The sequence below is a fragment of the Coenobita brevimanus genome, chromosome 21 (genome assembly GCF_032717465.1).
Source record: "Coenobita brevimanus isolate Jiangsu-jjx chromosome 21, ASM3271746v2, whole genome shotgun sequence".
NCBI classification, from domain to species: domain Eukaryota; kingdom Metazoa; phylum Arthropoda; class Malacostraca; order Decapoda; family Coenobitidae; genus Coenobita; species Coenobita brevimanus.
This window is the reverse complement of record NC_136974.1, coordinates 38,331,496-38,346,495: the sequence shown is the minus strand read 5'-3', so window position 1 is coordinate 38,346,495 and position 15,000 is coordinate 38,331,496. Positions and strand designations below refer to the sequence as shown.

At 43.2% G+C, this 15,000-nt stretch overlaps 1 protein-coding gene and 1 long non-coding RNA gene across 5 annotated transcripts in view; both read right to left on the bottom strand.

Moving 5' to 3' along the window:
- The window catches only part of LOC145392268 (uncharacterized), a 54,132-nt gene extending 43,959 nt beyond the window's left edge, over positions 1 to 10,173 (bottom strand). For 3 of the 4 annotated variants that reach the window (XM_080266735.1, XM_080266737.1, XM_080266736.1), the window contains exon 1: positions 6,565 to 6,603. Coding sequence is in view for 1 of the 4 variants with exons in the window: in XM_080266738.1 (XP_080122864.1) it covers positions 10,092 to 10,145 (54 nt within the window). In the remaining 3 variants the exon portion in view is untranslated. Of the gene's footprint in view, positions 1 to 6,564; positions 6,604 to 10,091 lie in introns of those variants that run through there. The other variant, XM_080266738.1, reaches the window with a different exon arrangement.
- Positions 10,174 to 12,427: 2,254 nt separating this feature from the next.
- LOC145392224 (uncharacterized) overlaps positions 12,428 to 15,000 on the bottom strand; it is a 6,777-nt gene continuing 4,204 nt past the window's right edge. Inside the window, exon 2 of the long non-coding RNA XR_013895951.1 lies at positions 12,428 to 12,934. This is a non-coding gene — a long non-coding RNA (uncharacterized LOC145392224). The remainder of the gene's footprint in view (positions 12,935 to 15,000) is intronic.

Here is a 15,000-nt window from a genome sequence, read left to right as displayed (position 1 = left end):
GAGGCTGGCTGTGTCACCTAACTTTTTTCACTCTAACCTCTCCTGATATTGCCATCTCCTCCTCTTGGATGCTGAGATGAAGCAGGGAATTAACACCAGATTATAATCTTAGTCACGAAGAAGTGCCATAGAAAGGATGTAGAGCCGTAGTATTATCTTTTTCTGCCACTGGAAAAAAAATAAGTTGAAAAAGAAAGAGAATTTAGGCTAAGTTATGATGTAAGGACGATTATACACAATACCTACGACCAAGAACATACATATACTCGTATACATACATACATGCATTTATATATATATATATATATATATATATATATATATATATATATATATATATATATAGATAGATAGATAGATAGATAGATAGATAGATAGATAGATAGATATAGATATAGATATACAGAGAGAGAGAGAGAGAGAGAGAGAGAGAGAGAGAGAGAGAGAGAGTGGGGGGGACAGTATAAACATCACCTACTGCAAGTTCCTTCTGACGCTGAGCCAATCCTTGAAATATGTCTCTCCCTTACTCCCCCCCCCTCCTCTCTCTCTTTCTCTCTCTCTCTCTCTCTTTGATAAACCGCTCTAGGAAGTGTTGAATGGTATAGGAACCTGAGAGAGAGAGAGAGAGAGAGAGAGAGAGAGAGAGAGAGACAGATGCAGAAGCGGATGGTTTAATGTTACCAATTTTGAGGACTTAGTGAGAGAGAGAGAGAGAGAGAGAGGTGAAAGGGAAGAGCGCCTCAGCATTATAAACAGAGGTGTGATGGAATGTACACACACACACACACACACACACACACACGTACATACAACCTGTCTCTCACACATTACGTAGATAGACAGGTAGATAGATAAATAGGTAGACAGACTGACAAAGAGGAAGATAGAGATTATATTAACAGAAAGATAGATGGATAGATAGATAGATCGACTGATAGAGACAGACAGACGGAGGCAGTTATAGATGGATGAATGGATAGACAAATAGATAGATAGACTGATAGATAGACAAATAGATAAAGGCTATTTTAATGTTAAGACGTATGGGAAGGAATGCAGCACAGGAACACAGCTGTTGGTAGATTCCTGGAGTCATTATGTCATTGTCTCTACCACGCCTCTCTCTCTCTCTCTCTCTCTCTCTCTCTCTCTCTCTCTCTCACCATTACATCACACTATACCACACCACACCACACCACACCACACCGCACCACTGTACCTCATCACACAGCCACACCCTCATTGTGTTCTTTAACATTAGCTGATTATATTTTTACGCATCAAAAATTTTGCGTGGAGAGAGAGAGAGAGAGAGAGAGAGAGAGAGAGAGAGAGATGATCAGGGGTAAATGAAGTGAAAGAAAAAAGGAAGAATATAAATGGGCAAAAAGAGAGCGAGGACGAGAGAAATTACACACACACACACACACACACACACACACACACACACACACACACACACACACACAAATCCTGCTTCCATTAGATCTCACTATTTATTTTAACTCTCCGTAACTGCCTGCCTCCTACCTAATTCTACTGACCCATATCCACCTCTATCCAATTATAAAGCCGCGTTCATGAGTAGGGATGCTCATCTGCCTGAATTATGTGTGCAGATGTGTAGGCCTCTCCTAACTCTATCTAACCTAGTCCTAACTCCTCCTGTCCTAACTCTACCTGCCTTAACTCTACCTTACTCTCCCCACTAACTTACTCTGACTAACCAGTCTCCACCTAACTCTGCCTACACTAACCATAGCTAACCTAACTCTGTCTACCTTCCCTCTGCCTAACCTAACTCTGCCTGACCTAACTGTCCGGAATAGCTTGGCAATAATGACGCGGTAAGGCAGAGCTTAGCTATATATAGTGGGGGTCGACCTGCCTCACCCCGAACTTACCCTGCCTCACCCACAACACCCCTGCCTCACCAACACCACCCCTGCCACACCCACACCACCCCTGCCACACCCACACCACCCATGCCTCACCCACACCACCCATGCCTCACCCACACAACTCCTGCCTCACCCACACAACCCCTGCCTCACCCACACAACCCCTGTCTCACCCACATTATCCCTGCCTCACCCACACATCCCTGCCTCACCCTGTCTCACCCACACCACAACCAACACCACCAACACCGTAACAACACCAATAACAACAACAACAACAACAATAATAATAATAATAATAATAATAATAAAATTAGAGTAACATTAATACTACTAATCTCCCTCTCCCTCCCTCTCTCTCTCTCTCTCTTTCTCTCTCTGGCACGAGATCAAAGTAAATGAATTAATAAAATGTGTTCAAGATAGAGGGTGTGTTTTTTCCTGGGATTGCTCTCATTTCTCTCACGCTCGCTCACTCCTTCGCTCACTCTCACTTATCTTCCTCGCACACACACACACACACACACACACACACACACACACACACACACACACACACACACACACACACACACACACACACACACAGATGGAGGAGAGAGAGAGAGAGAGAGAGAGAGAGAGAGAGAAAGTCACTAACCTTTCTATTAATACTCTTCTGATGTGAGCAATAGAATGATGAAGACATTTTTAAAAAGCTATATTGAACAGGTGTGTGTGTGTGTGTGTGTGTGTGTGTGTGTGTGTGTGTGTGTGTGTGTGTGTGTGTGTGTGTGTGTGTGTGTGTGTGTGTGTGTGTGTGTGTGTGTGTGTGTATTCATTTCCAACTGCCGCCAGATACCGTTTTCCATCTAAATATTATAAATCTATACAACTTTTAGATGCAGGTGTTGAGAGAAACTGATTAAAGATAGAAATTTTAAGTGTGGGGTGGATGGCAGATAAACGAGTGGTGTGGTGTGGTGTGGTGTGGTGTGGTGTGGTGTGGTGTGGTGCGGTGTGGTGTAGTGATACCGGTATATATTTTCGCTGACCTTAATCTAACAATGATCCAGCAGTTCTAGGACTTCTCTATCCCCGTTAAGACCTCTACATTGGATTTATTAGAGAGAGAGAGAGAGGGGGAGAGAGAGAATGTGAGTGGGATAGAGTGTGTGGGTTTGGACGTCTGTAAGAGAGAGAGAGAGACAGAGAGAGAGAGAGAGAGAGAGAGGAGGGGGGAGGGATGCGACAACCCTACCATCCTCACTTATACTCTTTTCACTTTAACTTGGCCTAAAATCACCATCTCTCTCCTTGGCTTCTGAGCTGTAGCCAAATATTAACACCAGAATATACGGTGCTAGTCATGAAGAAGTGCTATGGATAGGGTGTAGATCCGTAGTAATATTGAAAGAAATGGCGTAAATTTAATCTCTACTTTCATGGGATTATCAGCTTCTAAATAAATCGCTAAGAGAGAGGTGTTACAGAATCTTCAAAGTCACTTTTACTACGTCTAATAGAGGATTAAACATAAGCTTTTAAAATTATTTTCTGGTATGTAATGTGCAAAATAATTCGGGAAGGGGGAGGTGTTGCGACATCTCCACGGCCGCTAAGAATCCAGCCCACGTCTGGTGAGTGGACGGATGTGGCCAGTGTTTTGTAGGGACTGGCTCTGGCCCTAAACACCTGTTTCTTGGAGACTTATTCTTAACGCTATAGTCACCCAAGTCACCACCACTACCACAACCCCTAAACAATCACCATCACCGCAGTATCATCGGGTAGCCCTACCACAACTACCACAACAACATCCAACACTACAAGAACTGCAATAACCACAGCTACCACTACAACTGCCACAACCATCACCAGCACCACAATTTACCATCATCGCTACCACAACCACAACAGCGAAATCTACCACAACTACCACCGTCACATATCAGACACTCACATATAAGGAGATGGGCTAGGCTGGTAAACACACACACACACACACACACACACACACACACACACACACACACACACACACACACTTGCGTCACATACAAACACGCAGACACACAGACATGCTTCACACACATGCATAAATAAACACACACGTACTGTACATACAGGCATACATATATGCATACATACACACATACACACATACATAAATACATACATCTGCTTCACACACACACACACACACACACACACACACACACACACACCTGGCCCTGAGATAGTGGGGAGTGAGTTTAGTCTCTCTCTCTCTCTCTCTCTCTCTCTCTCTCTCCCGCATACCCTCACCTGTTTTCAGTCAACTTCCATTTCAAGCTGTCCAACTCTCTCTCTCTCTCTCTCTCTCTCTCTCTCTCTCTCTCTCTCTCATCTGCACGTGAATCATAAGCTCTTCAACTCTGGTGATGCTTTATTAAAATTATTTTTTATTATTTTTTTACCTTAACTTTTGGGTGGTGAGCGACGTGTGCAATGGAACTTTGAAGAGAGAGAGAGAGAGAGAGAGAGAGAGAGAGAGAGAGAGAGAGATTCTTTTACTGTTAGGTGCAAAGGGGAACCACATAACAACATTAATTTTCCTGGGCCGGATGTGACTTGTGAGACGTAAATATTGCCATTAGACTCTCTCTCTCTCTCTCTCTCTCTCTCTCTCTCTCTCTCTCTCTCTCTCTCTCTCTCTCTCTCTCTCTCTCTCTCTCTCTCTCTCAAACATTTAAGCCTACATACTTTAACCCCATCTCTCTCTCTCTCTCTCTCTCTCTCTCTCTCTCTCTCTCTCTCTCTCTCTCTCTCTCTCAAACATTTAAGCCTACATACTTTAACCCCATCTCTCTCTCTCTCTCTCTCTCTCTCTCTCTCTCTCTCTCTCTCAAACATTTAAGCCTACATACTTTAACCTACTCACTCTCTCTTTATCTCTCTCTCTCTCTCTCTCTCTCTCTGCATATATATATATATATATATATATATATATATATATATATATATGTGTGTGTGTGTGTGTGTGTGTGTGTGTGTGTACAGTATATATCTTCTGCGACTGGCTGAAAGTGTGGGAGCGACAGACAGACAGACAGAGAGTGAAAGTGAGTAAAGAACTGAAATGCAGGTCTGAACTAGAGGCTACGAGAAAGAGAGAGAGAGACGATGAACTAAGTGGATGTAACTATACGTGTGTGTGTGTGTGTGTAATTCACCGGGTCGGTCAGGATCACTTGATGGTCGTGATCGTCAGCTTTTACCCTCCCGGAAGGGAGCTGAGAGCTCATATAGTCCGATCTAAGGGCAAGGCTGTGACCTTCACACACGCACACACCCGTCCCCTTGCTCAAGGGGGACAGTAACCACCCATTTCGTCAGTGAAACTTTTCGCAACCTGAGCGAGGCGCGAACTCCCGTCTACCAGATGGCAAGCGAGAGCGTTACCACTGCACCAACGAGCGGTGTGTGTGTGTGTGTGTGTGTGTGTGTGTGTGTGTGTGTGTGTAAATAATCAACTGTACTAGTAATCATGAACACAAATAATCATGTGTGAGACTAATCATGTGTGCCAACAGGCCTGGGTGCGAATAATCACGTGTGAGAATAGCCATGCGTGCGAATAATCAACCCTGCAAATGGCCAGTCAATAAACAACTTAATTTTTGCTCATTTTCATCTCTACTTACCACAGTTGTCATAACGAATTTATTTCCAATTTTCGACTCGCCCAGGTTAAAGATTTTCCTCAACTTTACGATTAACAATATAAAAAAGCGAACACGTATTCTAGTTTTCTCCACATATTTCGTCTAACACAAATCGCAAATATTTAACGCCACATTAATTTTTACACCATTTGTGTTTTCTGGTACAGGACGAAATTATTTATACGTTATGGGCAACGAAAAATTGAGGATGAACATGTTGCATATCTTTTTCTAGTGTTTCACATTTTAAAAAACACAAGATGGATTTTTTTCACAGTCACAGTTCCACTTCACAATCCTTTCACACATGCTCCAAAATCTCGCTCCATTGTTGTTAAAAAAATACTCATGTCACTTTGTTTCATGCTATTGTTCGACATTATTTTCCAAAACCGTCTTGCATATTTTCGTCTTTCTTCATGTACACACACACTCACCCCACACCATCCCCTCCCACACAAACATTCATTCTGATTTTTTTTCGTCACTTATCAATATGTAAGATAAAAATAGACGTGACTGCACTAAAGGTGTTGAATTGCTTTGGGGATTTCGTAACACATCATCCTTTGCGATATTTTTCTGCATAGCAAGCTTCGTGTCACACTTTCATTAGCGAATTATTTTGCCCATTCTACTTTAACTGTGTCTTGTATGCTGTCTATATCACTTTAATAATGACAGTTGGCCCAATAAAATAAAATGGGCATCTGGAGGTGTAAATGTCCAGAATAAATGGGTACGGTGCTACGAAGCCTTATAATATAACTATGCAATACACAGTCGGCCCACTCCCAGGCAACTTCACATGCACAAACAACACCCCCAGATGCTTGCACATGTCTACGTCGCATGAGCACTGGCACGACCGCTCAGAACATTACTCGACACAGGACGTTCGGTCGTTCCTGGTCGTTCGGTGTCGTCGGAAAATTGAAAAAAGTGAAAAATGTGAGACAGATTTCCGCCCACACCTGGCCCTCTCCGCCACACGCTCCTCGCACCACCACGCCCCAAGTCCGACTGGTTGAGAGGCTTGGCTCGACTCTTGCAGACACCCCCCCCCCTCCCCTCTCTCTCAGTCTCTTTCTTTCTTTCTCTCTCTCTCTCTATCTATCTATCTATCTATCTATCTATCTCTATCTCTATTTCTCGCACACACACATACACTTTAACCTACTCATTCAGTTACTTATCCATCCAACTCATCCCTCTCTTCTCATCTCCGCTCTCTCTCTCTCTCTCTCTCTCTCTCTCTCTCTCTCACGCACCTGGCCATTATACTTTTAACACAAATTTTCTCCACAACAACCTCCTTTAACCATTTTTATTTTTCCATTTTAGTATTTCTTAGCCATGATGATGATGATGATGATAATGATGATGATGATAATGATGGTGGTGACGATGATGATATGAGTATGTGATGATGATGGTGATGAAGCGCAGTTTGCTCACTCTCACCCCCTACCTCTGATGTCACGCTTCCAGGAAATTACCCGCTAGTGTGACTTCATAGGTCTAAAAAGGGGAAAAGAACTCTCTCTCTCTCTCTCTCTCTCTCTCACACACACACACACACACACACACACCGAAACAAGTGAAACAAGCAGCAGAAAGGATGAAAACGAAAATCTGGACCAATTTAAGGTGAACGAACTGTAGTGTAATTCCCTGGTATCACAATCTTTCACAAATATTGCAAAGCGCGGAAGCTGTGCAGACGATGCGGAGCTGGAAATAATCTCTGACCTTTGAACTTTGAACTTTCTCATTCTTCTTTGCTAAATGGAGGCTGTGACCTGGAATACTGGGTCATTTTAGCGTTCACCTTTCACCTAGCATTTCATTTGACACAAGTTTGCTATCTTTCTGCGTTGCTGTCTGTCTGTGTACCTATTTGTCTGTCTCTGTCTTTTTGTTTGTCTGTCTAGCTCTGCCTCTCTCTCAGTCTGTCTGTCTGTCTGTCTCTGTCTCTGTCTGTCTGTCTGTCTCTCTCTCTCCTTCTCTCTCTCTCTCTCTCTCTCTCTCTCTCTCTCTCTCTCTCTCTCTCTCTCTCGTGTAGAACAATTACAAGTCTGGTCCCCTTCACGTGGTGGCACTGATATGACTGGGCGGCTTGGCTATCCAGTCATTCAAACGTCCCTCAGTTCCTCTCTTGTATACGATGCTGGAGAGGGATGCCTTCGGGTGGTGGCACGGCTATCACTGAGCGGCTCCATTGCCCGGGTAAACAGTGTCCCTCAACACCCTCCCTATCCCCCAAAACGAGAATGGTGGAGTGCAGGGAAAGGGTAACTCCAGCCTGCACTCCACCGTGTGCACGTCCACATTAACTTGGGACAGCAACAAGAATAACAACGACGCAGCAACAACAACAACGCGTCTATAGCAGCTTCTTTTACGTGGATATTTATGTTTATCTTTCTCACTTCTCAAACGTAAACAAACAACTCGGCTCACCTCTTCGCTGGGCACTATCCCGTTGGCTGTGGATTTCTCAACGCCTATGTCTCGGCAAATTATTCTGGTTTAGACTCGTTTAATATCCTCATGAACGTTATTTATGCAGACTATGCCTCTGTTAAAAAGATATAAATATCTTCCAAGAGGAAATGAGACTTAATACGCAAAATATATCGCAGACGAACAGGTGATCCGAAGACTCCCATGCAACGTGAATGGCCTTGTCACAACATTTAAAATTCCCAGCCTTAACATTCTTCTACAGGCAATTTAACCCCCTTCAGTACGGGCATCGTCTAAGAGTACACTGAGATGTAAACTGTAGAATAAGTCGCTAAGGGAGAGGTGTTACGAAGTATTAAAAATTACTTAGAAATCGATCCTTATGTTCGTATTTTTAGCGATACGGGAGGCAACTTAAGACCCGTCAGTGCAGCTTATTACGCCTTAACATTGTCTTCTACCTTGTTCATACCTCATTAGCATCAACATTCATTGCATCAGTAGCATACAAGTGGCAAATGAGGGATAAATAGGTAGGATAAATAGCAAAAGAAGGTACGTAACGAAATCCCCAAGGCCACTTACGGGTCTCCCAAAAGCTGAATCAGGAGGAAGCAGTCAATATCAACTAAATATTTCTTTTTTATTGTTGTTGTGGTTGTGGTGGTGGTGGTGGTTCCAAGCTCATCTGAACGCGAACCCAGTGAACCCGGTGGACTGGAGGCTGCAATTCCCTTCTTCTGTCGTTCATCATCTTCCTTTCGGGGGATGAGGGGGAAGATGAGGGACGTGTGTATAAATAGACAGTGGGGCCGACGGGTTATATCGCTGCCACCACGTGAAGGTGTCCCTCTCCAGCACCAGGTGTGTGTGTGTGTGTGTGTGTGTGTGTGTGTGGTTTTTCGATTCCAGACACACGTACGATACAGTTATTTCGCCCACACTGACCTATTCTCTCTCTCTCTCTCTCTCTCTCTCTCTCATTATACATTTATTAAATTATAGATGGTAATGGTGATAACTGCCAACTTCAACACTCACATCTCTCTCTCTCTCTCTCTCTCTCTCTCCAACCCACACACACCACTACTAGACCTCCTTGGGTACACAGCCTAGGGAGATCTGGTAACACCCCTTCCTTACCGATTTATTCTGCACATACCATCTCAATATCAGCCAGTATTTTTCTATGTCGATATTAAAACGATATAAATAGCATACAAGAAAGTGTTAAGGTGTAGGAAAATAAATAAATAAATCGCTAAGGAAGAGGTGCCACGGAACATCTCTTGGTACTCAGAATATGGAACCAAATCTCTCTCAGCTGCTCTTACGCACGCAGTCACACGCAAATCCTCACACACACACACACACTCTCTCTCTCTCTCTCTCACACACACACACACACACACACACACACACACACACACACACACACACACACACACACACACACACAGAAGTAGGCTACACAGATACGCTTTCTCACGCACTAAACTCACAAATGCAACTTCACACACACACACACACACACACACACACACACACACACACACACACACACACACACACACACATACACATTAATTTAACTAGACAGAATTACGCACGCAAACCCATACAAACACGCAATTTCACATACATGAGGAGGGAGGGATGAGGCAGGGTCGGGTGAGGCAGGAAGGGGTGAGGCAGGGCCGGGTGAGGCAGGGAGAGGTGAGGCAGGGAGTGGTGAGGCAGGGAGAGGTGAGGCAGGGAGTGGTGAAGCAGGGTGGGGTGAGGCAGGGTGGGGTGAGACAGAGATGGGAGAGGCAGGGTGGGGTGAGACAGGGAAGGGTGAAGCAGGGTGGGGTGAGACAGGGATGGGAGAGGCAGGGAAGGGTGAGGCAGGGTGGGGTGAGACAGGGATGGGAGAGGCAGGGTGGGGTGAGGCAGGTAGAGGCTAGGCAAAAGGGAGGAAGGATGTGCCACTCACTGCTCTCTCTCTCTCTCTTTCTCTCTCTCTCTCTCTCTCTCTCTCTCTCTAACTTACCTGGACGAAGCTTCTCTCCTTTCTCACTCGCTCACTTCTCTTGTTGTTCTCCATCTTCTTCGATTTCACTGCTTCTTAAATTCACTGACTTCTTTGAGTCACAGTTTTCCTGATTAAAAATAGCTTCAATTTTCTCACTTTCTTTAAGTTTCACTCCTTCTAAATTTCTGTTTTTTTTTTATTTCATTGGTTTTAATTTTCAGTTTCTTTTTTCACTGATTTGTCACTGTATTATTTTCTTTCTCATTTCCTTTAATTTTAGTGATGTTTAATTTCGCTGTTTCTTGATCTAACTGATGCTAAGTTAAAATTGCTTTTATTTCACGGATTCTTTTTTTACAGTGCCTTATTTTCACTGCCATTAATTTTATGGTTTATTATCATTTCACTGTTTATTTATTATTTTCCCTAATGACACTTGAATCTGATTTCACACAGTCTAAATAGCACTGTTCCTCAGCCTCACTGTTATTGAATTTTTCTTGCTCGTTAATTTCACTGCATAACTTCTGCTCTCCCACGTCACTGCATTCTGGTTTCCTTAGGTTCTGTATTTCCTCTTCCCTTCTTTTCACTGCTCATTCCTTAATCACTGCTGCTCCTTGATTTTCTAGTTGATTTCACTGCTTAGATTTCTCTACTGGATGCAGAGGCCAATATCTAATCCGTTTTATTGCTCTTCACTGCTTTTTCACTGCTCTCTTCGTGGTCTTCTCTGTTGGTCACTGTTAGGGGTGTATCATTCTGCCCTGCTCTTCAATCCTCCTTTTGCCAATATTTTTTTCACTGCTCTTAGACCATTCATAATTTTTCACTGCCTTTCATTGCTCTTTTTTGTGCCATTCTTAATTTTTCACTGCTTTTCATTGCTCTTTTTGTGCCATGCTTAATTTTCACTGCTTTCACTGCTTTTTTTTGTGTAGCATTCTTCGTTTAACTGCTCTTCAGTGCTTTTTTTTTTGTATCATTCGTAATTTTTCACTGCTTTTCACTGCTCTTCGCTGCTCTTCTGTATTATTCCATATTATTCCCTTACCTTTCACTGCTCTTTTGTAATGTTTTCACTGCTCTTTTTGTAATATTTTCACTGCTCTTTTTGTAATATTTCACTGCTCTTTTTGTAATATTTTCACTGCTCTTTTGTAATGTTTTCACTGCTCTTTTTGTAATATTTTCACTGCTCTTTTTGCAATATTTTCACTGCTCTTTTTGTAATATTTTCACTGCTCTTTTTGCAATATTTTCACTGCTCTTTTTGTAATATTTCACTGCTCTTTTTGTAATATTTCACTGCTCTTTTTGTAATATTTTCACTGCTCTTTTTGTAATATTTCACTGCTCTTTTTGCAATATTTTCACTGCTCTCTTTAAATTATTCTTCACCGCTCTGACGCATATTTCTTCACTGCTCGTCACTGCTATTTTGTATAATTTTTCACCGCTCTTTTTGCATTATTTCCATGCGCTTCACTGCTCGATGTGGCAATACTTTCACTGCTCCACGTTCACTGCTGACCATTTTTTGTTGTGACGATACTACTAATTCTGTTCTTGTTGTCTCTTTCACTGTCCATTTCACTGCCCAGCTATTTAATTCCCTACGTTCACTGCTTCATGGCTAATTTCCTTACCCCTTCACTGCTCTCTCTTCAACAGCTTATTCCAACAGTGATTATTTTTTAGCTGTCAGTCAGAATTAGCTTCGTATTCGCTTATTTATCATTATTTTAGCTTTTCACTGCTCTCCATCTACTCTCTCTCTCTCTCTCTCTCTCTCTCTCTCTCTCTCTCTCTCTCTCTCACTTCACTGTCATAATTTTCTCATAAAGACTTAGCGTTTACCTTTTCTTTCTTTATTTCATCTCGTCCTTTCACTGCCCTCCTTGTTAGCTTTCTTCCTCAGTGATTTTAGCTTCCCAGAAAGACTTAGCTGCCTTTTCACTGCTTCTATATATCTTCTGTTTTTCTAGCTTCCTTTTTTAGCTTCTTCCGACGGTGATTTGTAGCTTTTTTTTAAGAGACTTAGCTTTTTACTGCTTCTGTGTTGCTTTCTCTTCCTCTCTGTATCTTTCTTAGCTTCTTCAAACTGGAATTTTAGCCTTTGAAGACTTAGCTTTCCAGTTTTCCATATCCTCACTGCTCCTTAACTTCTTCAGAGGTATTTATTTTTCACTGCTTTCTCTCTCTCTCTCTCTCTCTCTCTCTTCCTCTCATTGAGCTATCTCATTTTCTCAGTCGGTCTCTAATAGCCTTCGTGAGTGTAATTTCAGCTCGCTTTAAATTCACTGTAATTCTCTTTAATCTCACTCTCTCACTCCAGCTTTCTTTTCTCCCTATCTCTCTATCTTCAATTTATTTTATCTAATCACTTTCTTACCATTTTTCGATTTCTTTCAAACTTTTTCGAATACTTTCGCTTTACTTTAAAATCACCTAAACTGATCTCACTATTATCTCATATTTTAATCTCAACTTTCGTCGACTAATCTCATTTCTGTGTCAAGATTCATTTCCTTTCTCCTCTCTCCTTCTCTTCCTTTCTCCCTTCTCTCCTTTTCTCTTCTTTTCCTCCTATCTCACTTCGCTCCTTCCCTCTTCTTCTCTGCCTTTTCTCCCTTCCCTTCTTTGCTTTCCTTCCTTTCCTTCCTTCTTTACTCTTCCTCCTTTCCGTATCTTTCTTCTTTGTTTCTTCTTTCCTTCTCACTTCCTCGCTTCTTTTCCTTCTTCCCACCTTTCTCTCTCCCTTCTTTTCCTCCTCCCTCTCCCTCTCCCTCTCTTCGGGTCGTGGGGTGGTCGTAGTGGTCGTGTGGTCGTTTAGGGGTGGCCAGGGGAGTCGTGTGCACCTGCAGGTAAGACAGTAGCAGGTTAGAATATCACACGGTAGCTGTTTTCACCTGAGGGAATTGGACCAGACTAAGCACATTTAAATACTAAGTCGTGATTGCGTGAATTACGAAGAGTAGTTATGAGGTTGGACTGAATCTCCTTGGTTACCAGTCAAATCAACCCTCCAGTCTGACAACACCTGGCCATTAACTGAGCTGAAAGGGGTTAGGGATCTATGTCAGGTTAGAGTAAACGCGCAATATAGCATAGTAGTAGTAGTAGTAGTAGTAGTAGTAGTAGTCGTAGTAGTAGTAGTAGCATATAGTAGCAGTAGTAGTATGTAGTAGCAGTAGTAGCAGCAGTAGTTGTTGTTGTTGCTGTTGCTGTTGTTGCTTTAGCCCCAGGTTCATCAAAAACGCGAACCCAGTGGACTACAGGCTGAAGTTACTCTCTCCTGCAGTCCACCATCCTCCCCTCAGAGGTAGGGCGGGAGCTGAGGGCTGTTTGCATAACCAGGCAGAGGAGTCACTCGGTCATGTCGGTGCCACCACGTGAAGGCGTCCCTCTCGTAGATGTTGACACTGGAATTATTGATGACATGAAGCGGGGTAGGCCTCAGTAAAAGGGTCATTAAGTCTATGCCCAGAGTCGGATATAAATGAAGAATGAAAAGGATTGCATTTTTTTTTTTTTTTTATGGAGTGTTGACGTAATGCCGTCTCTCCCCCAGGCTGGTTTGGTACACTTTAATGTAGACAGTTTAGAAGAGGCGACACAGGCGAGACATTAGGCCTCATTTCTAAGTCGTGTGGTGATCACGTGGTGTGTGTGTGTGTGTGTGTGTGTGTGTGTGTGTGTGTGTGTGTGTGTGTGTCAGAGTGCCCTGCCAAGTGCCATCCCACTACACACACACACACACACACACACACACACACACACACACACACACACACACACACACACCCTCTTTGAATAGGCAGTCTCACTCATCTCCTCTCATCCATACACCACCCACACCCTACCATGTTTTATCTACACCCTGCCAAACCCTGTGTACTCACTTCCTACCCTTTCTACCCACACCCTGCCAACACCCTACCCTTTAAACAACACCCTACCCACTTCACCCTACCCATGCTGTTGATGTTGATGTTGCTTTCTTAGGCTCATCTCGACGCGAACCCAGTGGACTGCAGGCTGAAGTTATCATTCTCCTGCAGATCACAATCCTCCTTTCGAGGGATACGGAGGGAGACACTGAGTTGCTCGATTATGATTAGTGCCACCACGTGAAGGCGTCCCTCTCCACCACCCACCCTACCCATAGTCTCCTTTATTTGTTCACACTGCCTACATCCTACCCTTCACACACCTCCCTGTGGACTATTACACCTAACTTACACACACACACACACACACACACACACACACACACACACACACACACACACACACACACAGAGCTTCTCTTCCTTCTTACGTCACTACCTATACTCTCTTCATTATCACTTTGTCTAAAATTTCTCTCTCTATCTTGAATGCTGAGCCGTAGCGGGCGATTAAAACTAGGAGATGGTGCTAGTCACGAAGAAGTGTTATGAAAATTATATAGTCTTAGTACTGTCTTAACCTACAGCTTTAATGTCCAAAATAAATCGCTAAGGAATCGGTGTTAGGAATGCTTAAGATTACTTTTAGGCCAGAACTGGGTGTTTCGTACACTTCCTGTCTCTCTCACACTCGTCAGGTGCCAGAGAGAGAGAGAGAGAGAGAGAGAGAGAGAGAGAGAGTCCTCCATCCCATCAGTATCCCTCACTTTAACCATTCATCTCTATTAATACTCACCACCACCACCACCACCATCATCATCATCATCATCATCATCATCACCATAATCATCATCATCATCATCATCACCATCATCTTCCCAGCTAATGCACGAGATGTTCAGCCTTCAAAAATAAGCACACACACACACACACACACACACACACACACACACACACACAGGGGGGAGGGAGGGGGAGAACCAGCAACAGAATACCCAGGCCAACAATCCCCACAGCTCCACTTACCATTCAAG